At 50.5% G+C, this 26,236-nt stretch overlaps 2 protein-coding genes across 3 annotated transcripts in view; both read left to right on the forward strand.

Annotated features, from left to right (window-relative positions):
* STK40 (serine/threonine kinase 40) overlaps positions 1–4,765 on the forward strand; it is a 24,215-nt gene extending 19,450 nt beyond the window's left edge. For both annotated transcript variants that reach the window (XM_015410903.1, XM_015410904.1), the window contains exon 11: positions 1,305–4,765. In XM_015410903.1, the coding sequence (XP_015266389.1) occupies positions 1,305–1,523 (219 nt within the window). In that variant the 3' untranslated portion in view covers positions 1,524–4,765. The remainder of the gene's footprint in view (positions 1–1,304) is intronic.
* An 8,078-nt stretch (positions 4,766–12,843) lies between these two features.
* On the forward strand, positions 12,844–25,104 carry EVA1B (eva-1 homolog B (C. elegans)). The gene is made up of 3 exons (XM_015410898.1): positions 12,844–13,002; positions 21,095–21,181; positions 24,537–25,104. The coding sequence occupies exons 2-3, from the start codon at positions 21,115–21,117 to the stop codon at positions 24,950–24,952; spliced, it is 483 nt and encodes a 160-aa protein (XP_015266384.1). The 5' UTR covers positions 12,844–13,002; positions 21,095–21,114; the 3' UTR covers positions 24,953–25,104.
* Positions 25,105–26,236: the final 1,132 nt, after the last annotated feature.

Consider the following 26,236-nt stretch of genomic DNA (forward strand, 5'->3'; position numbering starts at 1 on the left):
GGATTGGTCCCCTGCCTCCCCCCACCCCATAACCTGCTCCATAAGAAGGAATCTCCTTCTGATTTCCTTACATTCCTGAGGAATTGATCGGTGGAAGCTAATATTAAAATAAGTTCAGGTGGGTAGCCGTGTTGGTCTGAAGTCTTTAAAGTGCCACTGGGCTAAAGTATATTGTAGTTTTAATGCAAACTCTGAGCCCATTTGTGATCTAAGAGTGTAGAAACCTTCCTAGAGACCTACAGCTTGATGACTTGCCTGCTTATTTTCAGTAGGTGAAGTTCAGCTTTGTCCATCTCCTCCTTTCTCCAGCCTCACGTGGCCCCTCTTGCTCAGTCCTCTTCCGTCTCATTCTCGTCTGCTGCCATCCATCCTTTCGTGTGTGTGTGTCCCCAGCTTCCTGTGTCTCAAGCCCAGACTCCTTCCCCTTGATTAGTTTGTGAATAGGCTGTGCTTGCTAGTGCGACAAAAAATCCCAGAGATTTTGAAGCCAAGGGAAAACCCATTTTTAGAAGAAAAACAAATTTGGAGAAGACTGAAATATATGCAGTACTTACTTTCCTATCAAACCTAAATTTATCTTGTTGTGCAACAACATAAGATAAAGCTCATCTTAAAGCATTTTGCTCAATTCCAAAGAGGGAAAATATTTCATAGGAGGGTTGGGGAGGGGGCAGACCTTCCCAAGCCCAGACCCGGATAGTCCAGACTCCAGGCTAGTCCAGTCTTGTCAGATCTTAGAAGCTAAACAGGGTTGGCCCTGGTCAGTTTTTGGATGGAAAACCACCAAGGGATACCAGGGTCACAACACGGAGGCAGGTAATGGCAAACCGCCTCTGAACATCCCTTGCCCTGAAAACCCCATGAGGGGTTGCCGTAAGTCAGCTGTGACTTGACTGCAAAAGAAGACTTCCCCATCTCTTTTTCTCACAGATAGCCAACTCGTACGTTTCAGGTGACAGTCTCCTCATCTCGGGCCTAAAGCAGAGAGCCATGTGGATGCCTGAGACGACCTCTTAGTTCTTAGCGAAGACAAGTGCATCTCTTTTCTTAAAGTGTACTTCCATAAGGATTAAATACGGTGCTCTTGTGAAAGTTGGAATTTTGAGGAGTCTGATGAATGAATGAATGAATCACATGGAGGGAGTATCAGTGCACTAAACGAACCCCTGGTTTCCTGAGCAGTGTGGCAGGCCCTTGCTTGGGGGCAAGAGCTCATCAGGAAACGCAGGGCACGGGGGAGCATTTTGGGTGCCCTTCTGGTTCCCTTTCCTGGGTTATCTGACAGGGGTCTGTCTTGTCCTCAGGCGAAGGTGACTGAAGAGTGCTCTCAGTACGAGTTTGAGAACTACATGAGGCAGCAGCTGATGCTGGCCGAGGAGAAGAACACGCTCCACGAGGCCAAGAGCTTCCTCCAAAAGCGGCAGTTCGGGAACATCCCGCCGGTGCGCCGCCTGGGCCACGATGCTCAGCCCATGAATCCCCTGGACGCAGCCATCCTGGCGCAGCGTTATCTGCGGAAGTAGCTCCTCAGCCACACAAGGGTCGTCCGCCACCCACCTGACGCAGCGCGACAGCCGTGTGCTGGGGAATCACCAATAATGTAGCAAGTCTTCCTCTGCTTTCCGAGCACTGGCAGGGCGAGGGCGAAAGCCGTCTGGGAGGGGACGGCCAACTCGGACTTTGAGTCGAGGCCTAGACGGCTAATCTGTTTTTTAAACGTGACTCTGAAATCTACCTCTGTCTTTTTTTAACCACACTGTTCTCTGGACTGAACTGGAGCGTGTTTTGGCAAAGGGCGTCAGAGTGGGCTTCTTTTCTGACGCGAACATTGGACTGCAGAGAGCATGTGGGGTTGCGTCTCTGCTCCATATGGTTTGAATAAGCTTAATCGTTCCCCCCCCCCTTTCCTCCCTCTGGGTTTCATGAAAGTTAACTATTTCTTAGAAACCTCCCCCCCCCCGTCCTCCTCTTCCTAATTGTTCTGTTTTTGATTTAACGCCTGGTTTGAATATACTTTTCTGTAAACGTTGGTTTCAGAGCCCTGTGTGAGCACAAACTTGGCCAACTAGTCATCTTTACAGCAACCTTGCCGGGGAGGAAGCATTGCATGTGACTTCTGCCCCAGGTAGGAGAGCTTCACCCCCAGGGCTGTCCAGTTCTTCTTTTTCTGGAGCACCTCCCCTTTTCCAGCCACTTAATTCTTTTATGTGCGTCCTGGGACTTCTGACTTTGTGTTGGGATCGGGTTTGCTTTCCCCCCTCTAATCAATAGCTTATGGAAGGTGCAGTTAACATTGCATTAATTCTGCTGCTGCCTGCCACAGTGGTATGGCTGAAGGGGTAAATCTATGATAATGTGAAAAGTTTTCTCCGTCTTCCCTTCCCTTCCTCCCCCCCTCCCCGCCTCGTATATGTCTTGAATTCAGAGAGGCCAGCTGTTCTCTGCTGCTTGTGTGATGCTCTTTCTTGCCATTGTTGCCTTGTCAGGGCACTTCCCTGTTGGCACTCTTCAAGGGGGGAAACACTCCCCAGCAGCCTTGCACCTGGCAGATTACACAGAGAACCGGCCTGCTCCCTTTTCAGTCTCATTCTGGGAACTGGATGCCTCTCTTGCCAGTTAAGCTGCTTGCAGGCAACTCTCTTTGGCCTGCACTGCACCAGTCTCTTCCCCCCCCCGCCCCCACCCAACTTAGGTCTGATTTAAAGATGATGCAGACAAGGCCCAAGTACCCCCCTGGTGGACTTTGCACAGGCCCAGCATCTTGTTTGCAGTGGGCTGCGACCCTTGCAGAGTAGCAGTGCCCACTAGTAGCCTAGTCCAAACGAGGCTGCACTGCGGGGGGGGGGGGCGCTTCTGCCTTGCCTTGTGCACGCCGCCTTTAAACCCAGCCATTGCACCCTCTAACCCTTTTTTTTCTTTTGCACCTGGCCATGGTGTGCGATCCCTACAGGGACAGAGTCGCAAAAGCAGTTGTGCTACCCGGTGGTACAAAGTGGTTGGTTACAAAACTAGAAGGACTTGTTGGGTCCCACTCTAGCCTGGACGGCCCAGGTTAGCCTGATCCCCTCAGATCTCAGAAGCTAAGCAGGGTCGGCCCTGGTCAGACAAGAAAGTTCTTGGCGAGGAGCTGTCTGGGGCTAGACTCCGCAGCATTAAACTTTGGCAGCAGGAGAGGTCTGAGTTGTGTTCTGAATGGCTTCAGCATGCAGGAATGTTTTCTTTCTTACATGAACCACAAAAGAAATTCAAAAGCTGAGTCTTGGAGACCTTGTAATAAAAACCTGCCAGGTTCTAAGGTGTTGTATGATGAGCTGCTTCTGCCGCTGCCTTCCGTGCCATCAGGGGCTAAGAGGGAGGCTGCCTGGGCCAGTCTCTGGCTTCTGCTGCCCTGGCCACAACGCCCGTTCAGAGTTGCGTCTTTTGTTGCTGGGCTTTTGGGAGGCTCTGGGCTAGGCTGAGTCCGGGAGGCCCCAGCCTCCAGTAGCGTGTTGGCATGTACATTTGGCTATAGTTGCATTGCTTGGGAAGCATTAGGCATCAAGCACTTTCTTCATTTTTAAAAATCCAGCTTGGGATGAAACCAGGATCAAAGAGCATTAAAACCTTGTCCTGGTGGTGAGTGTGGGGAGAAGGAGCAGCAGCCTTGGCCATCATCTCCCAGGTCACAGAGCCCTGCTTTAGGACTGACTTTCCCCTGCTGCATCCAGGACCTTGGGGTCTTGATGGTTTGCACTCTGTCACTGTCCCTTGGGGTACCGGAATACCCCCTCCCAAAGTGCAGTGGGGTACCCGTAGTCCCACCCAAGAGTGAGCTGCATATCAGCACACTTTGCCACCTGGACCATGTATTAAGAGCCTGATATTAAATGGGCCCAGCTTGTTCTAAGCCCACCTCCAGAAGGAGCTTTGGGGGTATCTCCACAGGGAGCTCCACCCCTTCCTGCTCCTAGTTCTGGAACTTACCCAAGACCTTACCAGGCTCGGTCCTGGCGGTGCTGCCCAAGGGGGGGGGGGTCAGGTTACTGTGGCTGCTGAGGAGGGGTGGGGCAGCTCTGGCTGCAAGGCTCGCTTCTCCCGTCTTTTAGTGGAAGTAGCAAGAGCTGGATTCAAAGTCCAGTAGCACCTTGGAGACTAACAAGGTTTTCAGGGTATACTCTTTCAGGAGTCAAAAGATATCTCACCAAGGGAGCTTTGCCTCTCAAAAGCTGATACCCCAAAAATCTTGTTCATCTCTTAAGGAGCTACTGCACTCTAACATAGCTAGTCTCCTGGAACTATCTTCATGGAATTAGGAAGACTCTGCTCAGATTCCTAGGCCTTTGAACGGGCTCTTTCGCCCCTTCCATTGAGAAATCTCATGAATTCAGGTTCTCACTTTCCCCAATGGACTCCCCCCCCCCCGGCATGACAGCCTACATTTCCTCACCCTCTATTTAACTTTTTCCTTCCCTAATGTAGCTGACTGTATTTGTCTTGCTCTTCCCAGTTCCTCAAAAGATAGCAATACTTCATAGACTGTGCAAAGCTGAGTGATCTGCCCATCTTTGGCATTGTCATTGTCATAAAAAGCAAACTGGAAAAAGATGGAAAGGAATGGAGGGGGGAGGCATGCAGCGGCATGGAAAATCAGTGTGAGCTATGGGGTTTTGTTTTGGTGGATTACTGGTTAGATGACAGACCGGAGACAAAGATCCTATTGTAAAAAAATTGCAAAGAGAATTTGTACAGAGACCTATTTTTGTATTACATCCAACTATTCCTGCATGTCAGCAATAAAGTTTCATAATGTAGAATTAAATCCGTGTTGTGTCAAAGTGGGAACTGGCTTCTTTTTGTGCCACGGTTGCTTGAGAGTGTGGAAAGCTGCAGAATTTGCCTTCTAGAGCGTTCCTGCGTACTGTTGAAAGGAAGGTTTGTGTCAGGTAGGCCATCTCTGCTTTTTTCTAGAACTGTAACTTAAGCCATGGTCTCAGTATGAGACTGGATGTGTATTAATGGGAAAGGTGTTTGTCCAGGAATACTGTAGTGTGTGGGTGGGGGAAGTTCTGTAGATGCTATTAAATTGTGGCATTCACAGCCAGTAGGCTGCCATTGATACCCATGAACTTTAAAAGGGGGTTAGACAGACCTGCAGTCACTGAAGGGAACCTCCGTCTACAGCGGCAGCAAACCTGTGAATACCATTGCTAACCAGGAAACAGCCTGGGGGCGTGGCCTCCGGGGAACTTGTTGCCACTAGTATAGTATATGTGCTGCCGAAGCGAGCACACTTGTTGCCACTATGTGAAACGGTACTGAATTAAATGGATCATTGGTCCAGCTGGGTTGCTGGGGGGGGGGGTGTTGCCAGATCCAGGTTGGGAAGTTCCTGGAGATTTGGGGATGGGGCCTGGGGAACTGATCCCTGTAGCCTGGATATGAGCTGTAATTTTGGGGGCTCCCCAGGTCCCAACTGGAGGCTGGCATCCCTAGCACAAGAGAGTCGAATATGCAAATGCTGGCAGTACGACCGACCTCCTTGGCTGTGTCCTTGTCAACAATCCCTTTCGAAAGAATTTCCCTGTTGCTTGGGAGGCTTAGACGTACGGTGTTAACTTAGAACTGGGCATCCTCTTGCAATGATTGCCTATTGTCCCACCCTGACCTCAGGAAGGGGCGCTGGACGAAGCCGCCCGGAGAAGGCCGAGACTACTTTGCAAGGTTTGCGGGCGGCCCAGTTCACGCAAGACGTTCGGCCGAGCGCAAAGTCCCTCGGCTAAATGTACGCGTTCACCGGGGAGGGAGGGGGCGGAAGCCCTGCCAGGAGGAGGAGAGTCGCGGCCGGCTCCGCGGGAGGGGGCGCTGCAGCACAACGGAAACATCCTCCAAGGTGGAGTGCGGTAGCCATGTTTATGCACAAGGGGGCGACCGCGGGCCCACACTTACTCGAGTCCGGACCGGGGCCTCTGTCACCACCTCTGTCCGGGTGGAGAGGGGAGTCTGAACGCGCGTGCGTAATACACTCTGACGGCAGCCCCTGGCGTTTCTGCTGTTCGGGGGAACCACAAGCTGAGAGCTGAATGCGCCCGGCCGGCGGAGCACCAGTATTCCGGCAGAGAAGTAGGGAGGGAGCTTCGGCCCCACTTGCAAGGCGGGCCTTGACAGCAAGCGGGGGTGGCTGGAAGCCACACAACGATGGAGAACGGGACCAGGCCCCTACAGTTACAGATGTGACGCTAATAAGGCAAGAAGACTTCTCCTTGGGGCTGTGCGCTCACACGTGCATAGCAGTTCCGAGTACTTCTTTCCCAGGACGGCGGGCGGAAGTCCTTGCAACTGTTGTGGGGATGCGCGAACACCCTGCACGTTCAGCCGCTCCTGTGCCGAGTGCAATTGAAACAGCTCCGCCCCAGAGCGAAGTCGCACTGCCCCACCGGCAGCATGTTGGAATGAGCCTGCTTGCTTGAGGCTGCCGAGGCAAACGCTCTCTTCTGGGCGCCCGCCCAGTGTCTCGCCAATAAGATGGGTTGTCCCCCCCACCCCGGTGCAAATGGCAAGGGTCGCCGGGCTGATTTGTGTCTTCGCAGAGTACAACCAGTTTGTGGCGCTTTACCGCCTAACATTGATTTCGGTTTGAGAGGGTAGCCTAGCCGTGTTGATCCGCGGTGGAACAGTAAAAAAAGTAAACAGGTAAAAACAGTGGAACCTGAGTTTATTCACAAGTTCAGGACACACACACACACACCGCTGAATAGGGACATAGGAGTCTTATCTCACTGCAAATGCATCTTTCCCCTCTGCTCTAACCAGGCTGATTACAAACACACGTTGTACCTTTGCATTCTTTACAAGCTTTCTTTACAGCACTCCCCCCACCTTCTGACTGGGATAAAAAGATCTCCATTCCTACTCATTTCTGACAAATGGAGTTTTGCCTCTCCAAAGCCGATAGATATCCTGAAAATCTTGTTGGTCTCTAAAGTCCTACTGGACTCAAATCTGATTTATTTCAGTCTAAGTTTCTATAAGTCACAGCCCGCTTCACAAAAGCTCATGTTGAAACAAATATTAAGTCTTTAAGGTGCCACGTGATTTTGGTTTTATTTTACCCATGTAAACCCCCCCCCCCTAGAATGCTTTTTCTCAACCAGGGTGTAAATCTTGCCCACCCTCCCCTGAAGCCAGTGGCCTTGCTCCACTCTCTATTTAGCGTTGCCAGCCTCCAGGTGGGGCCTGGAGATCTCACAGAATTACAGCTGATTTCCAGACGTTCGCCTGGAGAAAAGGGCAACTTTGGAGGGTGGAGTCTATGGCATTCCAGCCTGCTGAGGTCCCTCCCCTCTCCAAACCCTGCCTTCACTAGGCTCCACACTCCAAAACTCCAGAAATTTCCAGACCCAGATTTGGCAACCCGAGAACTTCCACAGATAACACAAACGAGCCATGCTTCTTCCCCCCTCTCCAGGCAGATGTCGCCACCCCAGATTCCAGATGGGATTTTCCCTCCCTCCCTCTCTTGAGGAATTTAAGATGACTGTAGTAGAAAAAAGGAAGATATTTTTGACATTCCTGTTCTCGACCAGGTCCCTGAATATGCCAGCTCAGCACTGAACCCACAAGATGGGGTGGGCCAGAATTCAGGAGCATCGGAAGTAGATGTGCTCTGCTCCCCAAATCTTGCAGGCGGTGCGTGGGGGGAAGGGGGGGCTCTGACCCACCAGCCCCCTGGAATCCATTTCCTGTTGCTCAGCAGCTGTAATGGGAACCAGACCCAGCTTGGCTTCTCCCGCGCAGGCAAGAGGACAAAACGGGGGGGGGGGTGGTTCTGCAGGGGAAGCGCTTTGTCTTGGCCTCCCAGAGACCTCAGGGGGGCTGTGAGTTGCTTGGCTCCAGTCCTTGGGTGAGTACAAGTGGAAGGGGGACCATTTTCCTCTTCTCCCTATACGGGCCTTGAGGTGGGGTATCCAGAGAAATGGAAACGTTTCCTGTATTTTATGGGAGTTTGGCACCGTTTTGCACAAAAAAAGGATAGCGGCTTGGTTCTGATCTCCTGCGGGTTCTCTGTAGACCCCACTGTCCTTGCATGGACTCCCGCGGGCATTTTCCGCCTTCACAGGCATTTTCCACTGCCTGCCTGCCTGCTTGCAGGGTTTTCTTACCTGCATGCTGGGGCTGGGTCACACTCTGTTGGAAACCTGTTTACCCTTTATCTCAGTGCTGTAGCAGTCTGCTGTGGCAAGGAGAAGGCACTCTGCACGTGCTCAAAGGCACATTCTTCACTCTGCATGTGCTCAAAGGCACATTGTTTATTATTCACTTCCCTCCTTTTGTGGAGGACAAGTCTATCAACAGCTACTAGCTATGAGCCTGAGGGGAACCTCCACGTTCAGAGGCACTAAACCTCTGAATCCCAGAGCTAGGAGGTGACATCGGGAAGGCCTCGGCCTCCATGCCCTGTTGCTGGCCCTCCAGAGGAACTGGTTGGCCACTGGGTGAGACGTGCTGGACTAGATGAGCCTCCGGTCTGATCCAGCAGGGCTCTTCTTAAGTTCTTATACCCCAAAGGGGAAGGCACGCTGTTGAAAAGAGATTTCAGTGTAGCTGGATATTAAGCGAAGCCCTTGCTTCTCAGGCATTGGTCAGGCCTGACCTGACTTGGCGGTGTGCTGAGGCCGTATTCAGTGCCAGAATTCCTCCAATTAAAAACAGGGGCCAGTCTCTTTCGCCAGGCTTTCAGGGCCTCCAGGCCAGGTCCACATGCCTCAGATGCTGGCGATGGAAGCGCAGCCAAGCTGGCCCATCTCCAAGTACGTGCTCCTGTGGACAGATGCAAGATACAGACTGGAACCTTGGGGGTGGTCCCTCGGGCAGGAGGACCTGCTGCTAAGGGAATCTGTGCTTGTCAGGCATGAACACTACCTAGAGATGGCCTTCAGTGGTACAAATCGAGGGACTTGAAGAGGCCTCCTGTGACCTAGTTGGCCTGGGCTAGCCTGATCTTATCAAATCTCAGAAGCTAAGCAGAATCGGTCCTGGTTATTACTTGGATGGGAGACCACCAAGGAAGTCCAGGGTTGCTATGCAGAGGCAGGCAATGGCAAACCACCACCCCTTGTCTTGAAATCCTACAAGGCAGTTGTAAGTTAGCAGCGATTTGACTTTGCTGGGGCCCAGTCAGAACAAGCTTTCTGTTTTGGTTGCCTGTTTCTGGTCCAGAGCCCACAGCGCAGGGAGGGCAAAACACTTCCCTACCGCGCACTGAGAAGAGGTCCCTGCCTTGAGAGGAGTCCAGTGGGGGAGGTGAGGCATGTGAGCCAGTGGCACTGGAGTGGCTTGGACCCACATCCCCGCAGAGTCCTTTTGCTTACAGCCACTCCCATTAGAGTTTCCAGCACAAAGTGTGACCTGCTCAGCTCCAGGGGCTTTAGTAGCAGTCTGATTTGCAGGGGGATGTGGAATGGTATGATCTCGGAAGCTAAGCAGAGTCAATACTTGGATGGGAGGCCACTGAGGAAGGCTCTGCAGAGGAAGATAAAAAGTCCCTTGCTGGGGTCACCATAAGTCGGCTGCGACTTGACAGCACATATGTAATTTGCAGGAATCAGCAGGTGATCCTTTTCCCAGCATGGAGCTTAGAGCATTACAGGTGGGTGGTGCTCTTTCTATGCTGCAAGCATGTGGCTCTCTGGGAAGTTTTTAGCTCCTTGCATTCTGCGTGCCAGGTGCCATGTCCCATGTCTTGCTTGCACCACGCTGTGGGGTCAGGGCCTTCAGTGGGGCTTCTGGCTCCAGACCTGAGCAGTGGGGTGTTGTTGTTGGGTGCAAGGCAGGGAGATGTTTTTGTCTCCTCTCTCTCTCTTCCTCTCTCTCTGGTAAAAACTGGGGCTGTATACCCCACACTCAGAATATTCTGAGCTGTGAAAGTACATATCCCCTCCTCTTCCTCCTCCTCCTCTGTCTCCTTCTCTTCTTTATTTGCCTGCAACCAGCCCTCATTATTCTATGCCTCAAGACTCATTTTGGGGAGTCATTCCCCCCATTTCTTAATTCACAAAGTTATATTTTGTCTGTCCCCCTGAGCCTGCAGAAACTCCCTCCCTCGTCTATGGGATTTGGTGCCCACGGAGAGGCATTCAGCCATCAGGTTAGCACACTGTCAGCTAATTTTGTGGGTCAGGCAACTGTTAAGGAAATCACAGCTTTGGTCCTGAGGGATCCTCTGTCCATTTCTCAGAGGATGGAAGGGCAGGACGATCTAAGTGTTTTTATTAAATAATATAATACACACAAATTGGCAAGCCCGGCCAATCTGAGCCTCCATTGCTCTTTCGCTGTACTTCAAGCCTCTTTACTTTGACTTAATAATTAACCAAGTTTTGGAGCCCATCCAGGGCTGGGAAGGCAAGAATGTGAGTTTTAGCTGGACTTTTTACAGGCGCTGCACAGTTGAAGGGAGGGAGACAAGGATCCCTTCAAATCAGGGCCTGCTGAAGGTGAGTTCACCTGATCTTTGGACCTCGTAGATTTTCCATCAGGGGGGCTCAGCATAGGCCAGGGTCCCTCCATCACCCATCCACACTGGAGGCTTGAGCACTTGTTTGTAGGAATGAACCCCAAACTCATGCCTGGCCTCCTGGTCCACATGAACAGAACTCCCTGGTGAGCCCATCATCCCTTTCTTTGTTCTGCAGCTATAGGCAGGGCTGCTCCTCCAGAAGGGAGCTGTCCTAGTGGTGGAGATCCATGACTTCAGTCCATCCGATCCCTTCCCCTTCCCTGTCAGCAAGGAAGGGCCCAGTGTCTCCCCCCCCCCCTTCCCCACCACCTCCTGGCCAGTGGCTGAACGTTCCTCTCTCTGCTGAGCAGCCAGACTCTTGCCAAGAGCCTGGAGGGGACCTGCCCTTGCTGCAGTCTCGGCCTGGCCTGGCTCATCTCTGCTGATGTGTCACATTTTTTGCATTTCTCCCATCACCCGCTTCTGTCCCTCCGGATATTGGGGGGGGGGGGGAAGCAAGTTCTGGCTGCCCTTGCGTCCACTCCCCCACTTCAGCTGAGCAGTCGGCCATTGCGCTCCCTCCCTCCCTCCCTCCCTGGAAAGCTGCAGCAGCCAAACTGCAGCAAGAGAACACAAATGTGCCTCAGCTGCAAAGCAAGTATGTGGCCTTTGTGAGGCCCAGGTCAGGAGCGGAGGATGCCTTTGGGTGACCGAAGGCGACCCTCTCTTTTCCAGTCTTGCATTCCACACTGGGAGAGTTTAGTGCCTAAAAGAAGTGGCACTGAAACTCTTGGCTCCAGAGGTGTGAAAGGTTGTAGGGAAATGTACTCTGCACATGCTCAGAAGCACTGGCTTGGAACTGAACACCCATTAATATCAGCTCCGTCTGCAGGGCCCAGAACACATGGAGGATTCTGAGGGGGAGGCTCTTCGCTAGAGAGGCCAGGGCTTAGGCTGTTCTCCCCTGGACCTATTTAATACACAGTGTCTGTTTTGCTAACAGACAGGTTTCCCCTCCCCCACAACTAATACCTGTTTGATGTCTCCAGCAGCATGCCTGCCGGAGACCCGTTGATCAGGCTCTTGAGAAGAGGTGACCTGTGACACATGCCCCCTCCCGTTGCCCAGGAAGCACTGGGTTGGAGAGGGGGCACTGAAGTGCCGGAGTCTTCCTTCTGACCCGTCTGAAGTTATGCTTTATCATCTGGCTGTCCAGAAATGACAGCTTTCAGGGACCTCGGTTTGGAAAACATACCAGGGCAAAGAGGCCCACTTGCGGTGTCCTGAGGGGCTGGGTTTTGGGAGCTGTTTGTGACATTCTGGGCAGCAACAGCAGGAAAGGCCAATTTTTGCAAAACCCTCCCTTGCAGGGTGTGCCAGCCACCAGATTCCAGGGGAAGGGAAATGACCACAAGGCTGGCATTCAGTCCTGCTGGGCTGATCTAAATTTACTATGTAATGCCCCACAAGGTTCCGTTTTTGAAAGCAGGATGCAATTTGGCATTTGGCTGTAGGAACAGGGCACCACTTCGGTCACGGTGCACTAAGATGTCGGCCTGGAACCTTTTCTTTATTTACTCCGATGGGGACCTAAAGCGGCTTACCTCTTTCTCCTCTCCTGTGCTTTATGCTCACAACAACCCTGTGAGGTGGTTAGGCCAAGAGTATTTGACTGGCCCAAGGTCACCCAGCAAGCTCCTATGGCATAAGTGGGGATTCAGAGACCTGGATTTCCCAGATCCCTAGTCTGGGACACTGTCACCCCACGCTGGCTGTCCTCCACCTCAGTCTTGGAGGGTAAGAAGTCGTACTAGGGTGCCTTTGAACATGGGCAGAGTGTCCCTGATCACTGAAATAACCTGCAGCTGTCACACAGCAGCAGATCCGGCAGTGTGACCTGGATGTCCAATGAGATCCAGCACCACTCTTTGCACCCAATGGAGCGTAGGGCCAGATATTAAGAGGCCAAAACGAGGGGTTTTTTTTAATCTCTGCTGACTGTACAAACATTCCCAGTGGGTCTCTGTGCCAGCCTCTAGGGAAATTCAGGCTAAAAGGGAGTCTTTTATGCAAACCACCCTCATTCCCAGGGACTGCGGTTCCCTTAAACAAACACCAAATGTCCAGAAAGAACATTGGGGGGGGGGGGGACTTCCAAATTGCCACCTTCCAAAAGTACCACCTGTGTTCCTCTTTGCCTTTGGCCCTCCGCCCAGGAGTCTAGAACCCAGAGAAACAGCAGGCCTTCTCTTCTTCTGCACACACTCACTGGCGGCTTCCTGCTTGGCGGGAGGCGGCGGCTTTGCAGTCCAAAGGGAGCCAGCCTGGTCCTCCCTTTTATTTACTGTGCGCTTCCAGCTGCAAGGAAGTGAGCAGCAGTTTCCACTGGCAGCTCCCTCCCGACTCAAGGGGCTCCTCTGGAAAGCGAGTTCTTCGCTCAGCCCCCCTGTCAGAGCCCCCGTGCTTCTGCCAGAGGCTGGGAATGGAGAGAGCACAGCTCTGGTAACGGTTCGCCGGCACTGCTCCAGGTAAGCTCATGGGTTGGGGGGGGGGGGGGGGGCTGGGGGTTTTTTTTAGTGACTGGTGCTGTTTATTCCTCTTCCAGGAAGGGGGCATTTGGGGCGCTGCAGCTTAGCTGTGGGGCTGTGTACCACTGTCACTGTGCCGGACCCCCAGGAAATCTTGGTTCATTTTTGGGAAAGGATAGGTAATCTTAATGCTTCCGTGGGGCAGGCACCAGCAGGGATGTCTGGAAGTCAGTTACTGGGAAAAGAAAAGCCTGCACGTGCTCAGAGGCACACTGGCCATGAGCCCAGGCTCCAGTTAAGCCCCCAGCAAGAGCTTAATGGCATTTTTTTTGAACTAGAGGGAAACGGAAATCAGTGAAAGGAAGAAAAGAAGTAATTTTGAAGGGGCTTTAAAGGGGCTTCTCCAGACCATTCTAACTTCACCCAACTTGAGGGCGTGTCCACCGGAGTCCCTTCTAAAGTGTCAAGAAACCCAAAGGTGACTGCCTCTTTTTGGAATTTTGATGTTTTGTAGGGTATGGAAACAAAAATCCACAGTTGAAACTTTTAAAATGTCATCTCATGAGCACCAAACAGTCTGTTCGGGTTGCTTCTTGATAATAGGGTAGATCTGGGGATTTGGTGGGATTTAAGCTGTTTCGTAAGGAAGTTCCAAGGATGCAGTGGGTGTGAGGGGTGCACTCTGTGCATGTTCAGAGTCATTCTTGCCTTTATTATAACTTAGCACATCCTGAATTCCTTATTGCACGTCCTGCCACTAAAAACAGGCTTGTGGACTAATAATTCTGGCTTCCACTGGATCCCCTCCCACCCCAGTTCCTGCACTCTGGGCTTTCCTATAGCAATGGGCCAAATAACCAATAGCCAGCCAAAGCCAGCGGTTGGCAATTCTGCCAAGGAGGCTGACTCTCATTCTACCCCTTTCCTGGTTCATCCTACACAGCTGGACCAAACCGGAGAGGTTTCCGGCTTCAAGCCTCCGGCTCAGATGGACTTATCAGCACAGCAGTTCTAGTGGTGCCTGGAGAGGGGTGGGGGGTGGGGTATGGCCTCGATTTGCTGGGTCATCTGCAACTGCTTTTTATTTGAAATTCCCCTTTCTCTTCTTTTTTTTAACCCCTTCCCTCTCCCCGCTCCCCTTCCATATCTAGGCGAATGTTCTGGAAGTACCATATTTTAGGGGGAATCTCTGAGACATCTTTTAAACCGTAGGCAAAAGACGGGCAGTGTGTATCTTCAGCCCAGTGAACAAACAGGCAGACTCAGAAAGGGCTCAGTCAAAATGGGTCGGTTTTGATTAGCACCTTTGGGCAGGGCTGCACAGTTGGAGCCCCCTCCCCAGAAAAGGACGTTTTATCCTATATATTATCCTGCTTCCTTTTGAACAAACAAGGCAAGTAAGAGCATGAACACCAGTTGATGAGAAGAAGCATCTGTGCTTCATCCTCTGGGCTCAAACACCTCCCGGTTTTATGCAGCTTCACAAATATTTTTGCAGGCGATTTTTTAAAAAAATAATCTTTCCCCTTCCTTTTCTGCAATAGTGCTAGGCATTAATGGGTGCAGAGGAGTATGTGTTTAAATGAAATACCACAGGCAAAGGAGAGCAACAAGCCATTGCAGAGATAATAACCTTTGTACCTTCCTGCCAGATGTTTCTGTGTGTGTGTGCCCCTGGGCTAGGGGCTGTTGGGGACAGTGATGAAGTACCCACTGCATCTCCTGGGTAGTGAGTGGCAAAGGGATAGAGGGATTCCTCCCACTCCCTCTGGCAATGACTCCCACACCCCTGATCTAGGTCGAAACTTTTGGCATCTGCTTAGTGACACACACGGACAGCAGACATTCTGCAAATGCATGAGAGGTGGCGAAGACACCATCTCTGCCCAGTTGCCAGGCATTTCCCCTGGCATGGTGGTGCCCTGCCTGGTTCGCATCGTAGTGCTGCTAGAATCTTGTATTCACAGGTGTGTGTTTGTTTGCAGATGTGACCAGCCTTGGCCTTGATAACCTGGTGATTTTCTTAGTCTCAAACTGTGTCTCAAACGGTCCTAGGGTCCCTGCAAAATGCACATCTGCCTTTCTTCGCAAACTCTTCACCCTGTCTGCCTCCCACTTCCAGCCATGTGCATGGAGCTTTATGTCAAAATCCAAATGAGACCATCTCTTGCCCCAAAGTTAGAGTCCAGTGGCACCTTTAAGACCAACAAAGTTTTATTCAAGGTGTAGCTTTCGTGTGCATGCATACTTCGTGCACACGAAAGCTCACACCTTGAATAAACCTTTGTTGGTCTTAAAGGTGCCACTGGACTCTGTTGTATTGCTTCAGATGAACATGGCTGCCCACCTTGATCAAAGTCTGACAGAGTGAGGGAACAGGCAAAAAGGATACAAGGGAAAGGAGGCTAATCTGATTATCTTTTCAGATGATTTTAAGGGTTTATCTGATTATTTTTTCAGATGATTTTAAGGGTTTCTTTGAAAGATTTATGTCCCTTCTTTCAGCTGTACGCAGCTTATAAACAAACAATGATATGTGATTTTTTTTTAAAACACCCTCTGCAGCACTTGAAAATCTGACCAATGGCTAGGGTTGCCACCCTCCAGGTGGTAGCTGGAGATTTCCTGGAATAACAACTGATCTCCAGGCAATAGAGATCAGTTCCCCTGGAGAAAGTGGCCACTTTGGAAGGTCGACTCTGTGACATTAGACCCCATTGAAGTCCCTCCCCAAACCCCACCCTCCTCAGGTTCCACTCCCAAAATCTCCACATATTTCCCCACCCACAGCCAGCAACCCTACCAGTGGCAAAGCCTAGGAAGTTCTTCCACTCACATCTGTGTTCCCTGGGCCCAGGAGCCTCTTTTGTGGAGAAAGGAAGATACTGCATATTTCTATTTAAATCTCTTCTGACTCAGTTTCCCTATTTTTCCTCCACCTTTTCTTGCTGGTTTGTTCTCTGGGACTTTCTATCTCGTGTGATTGTGAGTGAGTGAGAGAGAGAGAGAGAGAGAGAAGTGCCATTAAGTCACTTCTGACTAATGGCAAGCCTATGAATTAATGTCCTCCCAATCATTCTATTGTTAACAGCCTTGCTCGGGTCTTACAGATTGAGGGCCGTGGCTTCCTTGGTGGAGTCGATTCATTGCATGTGGGGTCTTCCTCTTTTCCTGCTGCCTTCAGCTTTTCCTAGCATTGTTGTGTTTCCCAGTGACTCTTGTCTTCTCATGATGTGACCAAAGTACGATAGCCTCAGTTTAGTCATTTTAGCTTCTAGGGAGAGTTCGGGCCTGATTTGGTCTAGAACCCACTTCTTTGTCTTTTTGGCAGGTCCACAGTATCTGCAAAACTCTCCTCTAACACCACATTTCAAATGAATCCGCTTTCTTCCTGTCAGCTTTCTTCATTGTCCAACTTTCACAATGAACTTTTGCATTTCACTTGTAGACCTTCAGAACTGAACCCAGAATTTCAGAAGAGCCAGTCAGGGCAAATGCATCCCAACTCCTGATGCATCCTTAATTGGCTCAGGAGCAGGAAATAGCCACTCTCTTTTGTTGTGGCTTTCTTCACACCGGGAAAAGTCTTACAGGTGATGGAAGCTCTGCTTATGTCTTTGGATCAATTTGCAAGCTCTGCTGACTTTTGCAAGATGGGCCCTGGGTCAAGTTGGCATGGAAGCCAGGCCCTTGGAACAGGGAGCTGCGCTCCCAAGATCTGACATGGGGAAGCTGTTGTTAGCAGTGTAGAAAAGGAACTCTGCATGGACTCAAGAGGTACCTCTGGATAACATGGCCCAGGACTTGGTCCTGGCACCCAATCTCTGACTAAGCAACTTTGGCTCTGTTCTGTCTTACTAAGTACAGTCAGCTCAAAATGCTTTGCAGAATTTCTTGTGTTTGCTGCTGTAACAAGTCATGCGAGGAAGGTTGTTCCCATTAAACAGATGGTAAACTGAGGCTAAGAGCAAATTGCCCAAGTAAGGAGACTGTATCACAAGCAGTTTGGTTGCAGCACTAATAATATTTAGCATCCGTAAAACACTTTGGAGTATGCAGAGTGTCTTTGCACCCCAAGTCCAGCGCTCTGCCTGCAAAGCCATTCTGTTCAGCACTGCCCCTCAGAGTATTTCAGATGTTTTCCCTGACCCTAAAGAACCATAAGAACAGAAGGGCAGCTAAGCAGGATCAGACCAGTGGTCCATCTAGCCCAGCATTCTGTTTCTCACAGTGGCCATTCAGATTCCCACAGAAGGCCATTATGCAGGGTTTGGAGAGATGTCCCCCACCATAGAATTCATCTCAATAATCCAACCATCCTGTTTGTGAGTTGCAACTGGGCTGCAAACTTGTAGCCAGCACTGGAAGGAGAGCGGTGAAGTTTACCATCTCACACTGTGATAGAATTTTGCACCTAAAGGGGAAAGATGGAGGCCCCGGTCATACTGGGGGAAAAGGTGCGGCTGAAGTGCGGCTTTTTTGAGCCGCATCAAAAGAGAAGCGCGGCGGCGGGATCAGACAGGTCCCCCGAGTTGCCGGGCAGTTGCTCCCCGGCATGATCAGATGCCGGGGGAAGCCACAGATCGGTGAGCGAGGAGAGACCACTGCACATGTGTGCGCCTGCGCAGTTTGGCAGGAAACCTCACATGCTGCAGGAGACAGGCGTGCCGGCAATCACACGGCCGCCCCTGCTGTGGATTTTCTGGTAAGTAGTAGTGTTTTGTAGGGGTTTTTTAAAATCCGCATCTTCGGACGGAAGAGACGGATCAGAGACGGGTGCGCACCGCTTCCCAGATGTTGCGGTGTGATCGCGCCTGCTTGATGCGCCCCCGATCCGTCCCTCTCACGGATCAAAGCCTCCCGTGTGACCGGGGCCAGAGACAGCCAAATGGCAATCTTCCTCTTAGCAGCAGGAAGATCAGAACCTTAGGGAGAGATGGACTTTCCCAAGGGGAGATTATAATTTCCTAGGACATGGAAAGAAACTCTCTTTCATCTTGCTTTTTCTCCTAGAATGGGCATAAGCCATGAAGGCCTAAACTTTTATCTAGGGATTCCATCTTGCCATCATGGTGAGGGACAATAGAGAGAAATCCCAACTCTGTGTACTAATGTAACACTGAATTTAAAAACTACTGAAATTTCAAGTAAAGCTAGCATGTCCTAATTCAACATTGTTTAGGATAAGTACTGAGTGTGGAAAGAAGAAGAAGAAGAGATTGGATTTATACCCCGCCCTTCACTTGGAGTCTCAGAGTGGCTTACAAACTCCTTTCCCTTCCCCTCCCCACAACAGACACCCTGTGAAGTAGGTGAGGCTGAGAGAGCTCTTTCAAGAACTGCCCTTTAAAGAATCGCTCTTGTCAGAACTGTGGTTTGCCCAAGGTCATCCAGCAGCTGCAAGTGGAGGAGTGGGGAATCAAACCCAATTCTCCCAGATTAAAGTCTGCACACTTAACCACTATGCCAAACTGGAAAGGGGACCGTATCTTTTCATTTTTTCTTTGTACCCTTGCTCAGCCTGAATGCTTTAACAGACCATGTGTACTCTTTTTATCCATTTATTAAATTTCCTTCTATTTTGAATATTCATTATCTGATATCTTTACCCACACTGTACCTATTTGGTCTTTTAATCTGAAAATACTGTAATGGGGAGGGGCAGCAGGTAAGCAGATCCTCTAAACAGTACCACAGATACAGATTGCTAGATATGCATCTCCATCTAGCACAAGATCTATCAGAACTGCTAGTGGGAGGTGTTGATACCCGGTTTTTCTTAATCCTCCCCAAGCAAGGGAAAGGGGTGGTGTCACTAAGTGGACATTTGGGATGGCAACAGAGTTTTCTGGCCTCCCAGGGACCTGAAGGAACAGGGGCTTGTGAGTCCTTTCCTTCACACAGTGCATGGAGCCCAAAACTTCCCCCTGCTGCCCCCGGAGTATGCTGCTTCTTGAACATGGAGGTGTCATTTAGCCATTTTCGACATAGAAGGAAGGGATAGACAAATTCATGGATTTGTCTAGCCCTTTCTTTTAAAGCCAGCTAAAGCCATTTCCATGTCATGTGACAGTGAGTTCCATATAATATCTGTGCATGCTGTGAAACAGTACTTGCTTTTGTTGTCCTGAATCCATGGCCTTTCAAGTTCTAGTATTTGAGAAATCGGAGGAAAAGTTCTTTTTCTCTGCTCCATTCATAATGTCTGTAAACCTCGACCATGTTCTCCCTTAGTCATCTTTTTTGAAAATTAAAAACAAACTCCTTAGCTTTTCCTCATCTGGGAGATGCTCTTTTAATTGTTTTGGCTGCCCTTTTCAGTTTCTTTTCCCAATGCTACCAGTACCCTTATTACAAACTATATTCAAAAAAATGCACCATCAATGTATGCAAGAAAATTATGATATTGGCTCTTATTTTCAGTTCTTTTTCTATTAATTCTAGCCTGGAATTTGCCTTTCACTACTGCTGCACTGAGTCAGCATTTTTGAAGTTTAAGTGTATAATAGCTACCAGATCATGCCTTTTTTGCATACTTGATTAACCTTCTTAAAGAACTCCAAAAAGACTGGTGAGGCAGGATCTCCCTCTCTAGAAGCCATGCCGAGTTTTCCTCACTAGGGCTTGTTCCTCTACTATGTGCTTAATACTTCTGATTAGGCAAACTAGTCTTCAGTTTCTTGGCTCCCCCTTTCAATGCCTTTTTAAAAATCAGCTTTATGTTTGCTACTTTCCTATCCTTTAGTGGTGAGGATGATTTCAGTAACAAGCTATTTTTTAAAGAAGAGCCACATTTTCACAGTGGAGTTCTTTAAAGCCATGAGGTGTATGCCAGCAGGACCTGATGACTTTTTAGTTTCCCATTGTTCTGCTCTGGAACCTCGTCACTTGGCACCTCCATTTGAGTTAGTGCTTCAGACACCCTCTCTGAAACAAGCCGTTTACTGTCTTGGGTAACTCTCTAGCCTCTTCAAACTATTATGTTCCTGTGCCATTTTCCTCTCATCCTTCCATTGCTTTGGCACCTCGATCCTTCCAGTATGGTTCCCACACTAGATCATGGCCTCACTCCCACCAGGGACTCCATGAAGTCCCTGCAGCCTGCTATAAATAGCTGTGACCTGAGAGACTGGCCAGTGGTGCCAGAAAGGGAAGGGAGAGAGGAAGGGGAAACATCCGGTCTCCAAACAGAAAATCATCTTCCCACTGCTGAGGATGCGTCCGTTCCCTTACCGAGTGACAGGAAGTGTATTCGTGGGGGAGGGGAGCTCACTGTGACTCAGTTCAGGAGGGGGATGTGCTGCTGTAGCCTTAGGACCGGGCTGCGTTGCATTATGGGGTAGTGCACAGGGGCAGGGGGGGGACTGCCCCTGGATGTGAGAACGGCCCACTCCGCCATGAATCTCAAGGGGGTAGCCCTGGTTAAGTCTTCCTTTCTGCCTGCTTTCGTTCTTTCAGTATTATTAAATGAAGTGGGAGGTTTTAAAGCCCTTGGCCAGCTCAAGCAAGTCCTAGGAAGGGCCAAGCAGTGAGGGAGTTGCAGGGCTGGGTGTCCCTACCCTCTTGTACTTCCTGGGATGACTGTCACAGGGTTTTCTGGCTTGGTTGGTTCTCCTCTCTGAGAGTCCCATGACAGGCCCCAAGGGCGTTCAGAGAGCCAAGCTGGTTAAAGGAGGCACCCAGTTCCATTCAAAGCTCCTTTATTGCTAGCTTTTAACCATCTCAGCAGTGAGTACAAAGGGGGCATTTATTGCGTCTTGGTTAGCCCTTCACACACTAAAATATTAGGGATGTAAACTATACAGTTCCTCCTTTTAGAGAATTTTAGATCCCAAATGGATGTGTTATTTTAACCTTTCTCCGAGGTCTTTCAGACCATAAACACTCTTTGTTTTGAAGACCAAAAATGGCAAAAATGGTGGGCGGTGGGGGGAGAAGGCACTCTGTGTGAATAAGGAACTAGTGCTGGTTTTCTGAACAGGGCTGGGGAGGGTTTATTTGGGGAGCTCCTCATCCCTCTGGAGAAGGCCCATATCTGTGGACTGAGGCAAAAGTTGCCTTTTCCTAAGATGATTTCCTTGTTGTCTCCCAGGTGCTGCTGAAGAAGTCACCATGGAAACACACAAAGAGGAGATGGAACTCTTGAGCAACAGCATGGCGGCCTACGCGCACATCCGAGGTGGGTGTGTAAAATGGGGTTCTGTGGAAGTCGTGGTGTACCACCAGGCAGGGTTGATGGGCTTGGTATGGATCATCTTGATTGCACTTCCATGCACTGGCTACCTCTTCCATTCCAGGAAACACCTCCAAGGGTGTCCGAGGGTGCTGCCTCAAGGCCCCTCAGCTCATGTATATGTGACTTCCTTCCTCGTGATAGACACTCAAAGTGGCCAGTAATGTCATCATGTAAGGTTGGGAAGATGCTCATGAGCTAGACCTGTGTCTGTGTGAATGAGATCCCCTGTCTTTCATTGTGAAGAAGCCTGCGTGTAAAGGAAGAAACTTTCTTTCAACAGACTTTCACTCCTATTCTGACAGGAGCAGCGGACTTAGGTTTTTTACCCAGCCTGTGGCAACAGTGACACAAATGCACCCCATAGAGATATTTTGGCTGAGAAGTGGGGTTCTTGGGCAAGCTTGAAAGAAAGACTCAGAAATACTGAAAAACAAGACTAACGTTTATTGAGGTGAATGAGCAGTGCACTGAAGCCATCAAAATAATATCAAGCACCAAATACCCAAGACCATGAAAGGGAGTCCAGGAATTAGAGGTGGAGAAAGCAGGAGGGGAAAATGGAGGCGTAGGGGCACATGTCCACACAGAAGCCCAGTGGGGATTCCTCTGGAGAACTTTCCAAATGTCTAGGCATCCAGTAGGACCTTGTAACTACTCAAAACAGGAGCCAGCCATAGGGAGTGCTTGTTGGCATTGGAGGCAAGCAAAATCCAAGTAAAGATCCAAGGGGGTCAGAGACTAAAAAGGCATGTGGAGTCAGCCATGCAACACAGGGCTCAGCACTGTGAGGGAGCTGAATGGCAAGGCCAAGGAGGCAGAGCAGAGCACAACATGGGGAAGAATTCTGGCATCAATTATAGGACTCTGAATTGAACAAGGTACAAAAGATTTGGTTTTCCAAGACTTGGGGGAAAGGAGGAGAATCCAGGTGAACTCAGAGGGAAGGTTCCTGATATTGGTGAGAGGTGTGGCAAGGGGCGTTCCCATGTTTTGAGCATTTCTTCAAATAAGAAAAGGAAGGGAAGTCCCTGGGTGGGTGGAAGGCATGTTGGAGGCAGTCTTGGTAACCTAACTGGACTGTGGAAGTGCATGCTAACTGTCCAGTCCTGTGAGAAGAAAACCTTACCAGTTGAAAGTGGTGATATTACCTGAGTCCTTTGCTAAGAAGGAAATGTGAACGTAATGCAAGTCTTTGATTAATTAATTATCAAGAAGTTCTGCTTAAGAAGAAAGAAGTTTTAAGATGCTGAAAGACTTGATGCTTGGGGGGGGGGATCCTTATTTCTCTGGGCTGTTGTGGTTTCCAGTGAGTCCTGATAAGAAACAGACTGGGTGATCTCTGGTCCAGCTCCATCTCACTCTTTTTTTCTGCAAAGGGCCCGAAACAACATTTCATGGGTCCTGTGTGTTCCTGAATGGCAGAGCTTAAGGAGATAAAGAGGGCAGGAAAGAGAGAGGCCAGCAAGGAAGGGGGGGGGGGGGGGACAGTCACTGGTGTCAGTACAGCATCTTCCCCTCTGGAGGGTTTCCAGCTACCTTTCCCAAGCTCATCTGCTATTCCTTGGCAAGCCCTTTCCCACCAGGTCAGGGCATTAACAAACAATACTAAACTGCAGCCTCAGGCCACAGGTCCCACAGAAAAAGCCTTTTCCAAAGATAGGTTCTTTTCCATTAGAGGGGACAGCAGTCAGTTGCCCGCCATTTGAAAGCCACAACTGAACCTTTGCGCCGGACCTTATTCCAACTCCAGGCCCACCTAGGGTTGCCAGCCTCCAGGTGGGCCTTGAGATCTGGGATTACAACTATGTCTCCAGACAACAGAGATAGTTCGCCTAGAGAAAATGGCTGCTTTGGAAGGTGGTCTCTGTAGCATTATAGCCCAATGAAGTCCCTCCCCCAAATCCTGCCCACCTCAGGCTGCATCCCCAAAATCTCCAGGTATTTCCCAACCTGGAACTGGCAACCCTAGGCCTTCCCCACAGAGTACCACCCAGTCTAGAAGCAGACTGTTCTCTCTGAAACGCTGGTTTGGACTGGTGCTTTGCCGAATTCTGCTCTGGGATGATGCAAAAACTCAGTTCAGTAATTAAGTCCCATAGGCCCAGCTGCTCTGTGGTGTTCTGATCCAAATAGGCATGGATGTAAGGGAGGCTGGGCAGACCCAGGGCCCAAAGACGTTGGCTGTCCCAGACTGGTTCTTCCCATTTGCCCTCTTCCCCAGAAGGAGAGGAACTCCTCAGAGGACTGGGGGCAGCAACCAACCTCTGAGGCACAGCCCAGAGTGGTAGATTTTAGACAGGACTGGCAAGACCCTGTACCGGGCCTGGATGGGGGTGGCAGACTCCCCGAGAGGGAGGCTTCTGGCGGTCATAAGCTGAGCAGGCCTAAGATATTCCAGCTCTGCTGAGGGTGAAGAGGAGCCTGGTCGTGGCTGAGGAGCTTCTCTCTGTCCCTACCAGGGTGCTGCCACGCAGGAGACAGCATTTAAGGACCAGGCCAAGCTTTCCAATTACCTCAGTAAACTAAAGAAACAATACATGGAGGCAGCGGTCATGATTTGAGAAGGGGGAGGTCTTGTGTGGTATCTCTGCATGGAAAAAGTAAATACTGACTTCGTGTTTCCCCCCCCCCTTTAAAATTGAGTTTCATTTCAGACCCCATTGTTCTTTGTTATGTTTTGGCCAAGGGTATCCCACCAACATCAGGAACCAGGCAGCTCCAGAATCCCAAATGCAGCAGGAAGCAACTCATGTGGGTGTAGGATTGCCAGCTACAGGTTGGGAACTTCCTGGACATCTGAGGGAGTATTGCCTGGGAAGGGCAGGTTTTTGGGGAGAGGAGGGACCTCAGCATGGTATAACGCAATACAGTCCACCCTCCAAAGCAGCCATTTTCTTCAGGGGGACTGATGTCTCTGGTGATCAGTTGTAAGATGTCCAGACCCTACCCGGAGGTCCCAACCCAGTGCTGGCAACCCTAGGTGTGGGACAGAAAGTGGTTGGATCCAATAATGGTCCCCTGATGAAGAAACATTTCAAGTCTGGGACCAGCCACTAAGGAACTATTGCCCACGTCCGCAAAGGACCTCAGTGGGGTATAATGCCATAGAGTCCACTTTCCAGAGCAGCCATTTTCACCAGAGGGACTGATCTCTGTTGTCTGGAAATCAGTTGTTATTCTGGGAGATGTCCAGGACCACCCTGGAGGTTGGCAACCCTACGGCCATACCAGCTCTTTGGGGCACACCCCCCCTCCATTCAGCCATCATTTCTGACTGTTCTGTCTCACTTCCCCCCAGATCACCCCGAGAGCTTCGGGCTGTACTTCGTGCTGGGCGTTTGCTTTGGGCTGGTGTTAACCCTTTGCATGTTGGTCATCCACATCTCATGGCAGCCGCACGTGATCCCAGCTAGGTCCCGCAAAAGCCTGCGGGAATTCAACGAGGAGGATGAAGATGACGACGAGGAAGAGGAGGAGGAAGACACTGTGGACCATACCGCTTCTGAACCCCCCTTGTCCATGACTGAGCTCCCTCTGGAGCCTCACGGCACACCTGACAGCACCCTTGCAGTCAACGTCTTCGCCTCAGCGGAAGAGCTGGAACGGGCCCAAAAAAAAAAGCGTGAGCGGATCCTCCGGGAGATCTGGCGCAATGGGCAGCCTGACATCCTGGGGACGGGTACTGGGACCATTGGCAGAGTCCACTACTATTAACCGTGCAATCGGTTGACCTCCAAACTCAGGCAGAGTGGACAACTAAGGGGGGGGGGGGTCTGTCTGGCCTGTTGGAGCTCTTTGTATTTCCTGAACAGATTGGGGAGAGCAGCAGAAATGAGCCAGTCTCAACTGCTTGCCAGGACTTATCTCAGAACTACCTGAGGGGCAGCTGGATTGGGGGGGATGTTTGAGGGGAGGGGTTACTGGTGCACGGGGGGGGTCAGTAACCAGTATTTTTGCCCAACAGCAAAAGGGACCCTAAAGGACAATTGTTGACCAGCTTCAAGCTAAGCTCCTCCCAGAGGAACAGGGCCAGCATCAACAGTGCTGTTGGGAAAGGGGGCTGCAGGCAGTGGTGAGCCTGGGCCCCGTGGGAGAGCTCCCAAGCAGGCAGGGGGGCTCTCATTCAAAACTTACCTCTTTTCCCTAGTGGGGAGGGGGTATGTGTGGGAGATTATCACTACGTGGTGCTGCTGCTTCTGGTCCTTATCCCCCCCCCTCAATTTGTCTTACAGATTCCAGGGGAGGGGGGAACCAGCCCACAGAAGCACTCATTCTCAGGCTCCTCAGCCCACTTGCTCCTGGCCATGCTGTCAGGCAAAGCATTGGGATACAGGGCATAGTCCAGTCTGGACCGAAGGACTCACTCCACTGTGTCTGCAAGGCTGGCATGGCTCTGTGGGCGTTTGCATGTATGTGCTGGTGGGTGGGTGGGGGGACACAGCCATCTGGGCCCGCTGCCCTCCTATGCCAGCCAATTTCCTTGTGCTTCCTTTCCTGTCACAAACCATGATAGAACAAAGTTTGAGCCCAGTGGCACCTTTAAGACCCACAAAATTTTATTCAGTAAATTGAATAAAATTTTGTTGGTCTTGAAGGTGCCACTGGATTCAAACTTTGTTCTGCCGCTTCAAACCAACACAGCTACCCTCCTGAACAAACCGTGGTGAGCAGAGAGGGGGGGGGAGTGGTGCTGTGTATTTTTCCCCTAACAATCCATTTTTTTACCCTTCCAGATGACTTGGGGGGGGGGGCATCACTCCCCCCTCTTTGCTTTTCCCCAGAGAAGCTTTGTTTGCAGGGGGGGAAGGATGCCCACATGTCATTTGGTGAATTTCCTCCCCCCTTTACCCACCAGGGTTGCAAATAAAAGGCTTAGAATTAATTTTTTTTATTTAGGAAAGCCACTAACCCTTTCCTTCCCCAAAAAGGCCAAGGGGAGGGGGTGTGGGATAATGGTTCTTCAGGACAAGGGATGGAAAATTGTGCCTCCCCCCACCC

Source organism: Gekko japonicus, unplaced genomic scaffold (genome assembly GCF_001447785.1).
Source record: "Gekko japonicus isolate JY-2015 unplaced genomic scaffold, Gekko_japonicus_V1.1 scaffold99, whole genome shotgun sequence".
In the NCBI taxonomy this organism is placed as follows: domain Eukaryota; kingdom Metazoa; phylum Chordata; class Lepidosauria; order Squamata; family Gekkonidae; genus Gekko; species Gekko japonicus.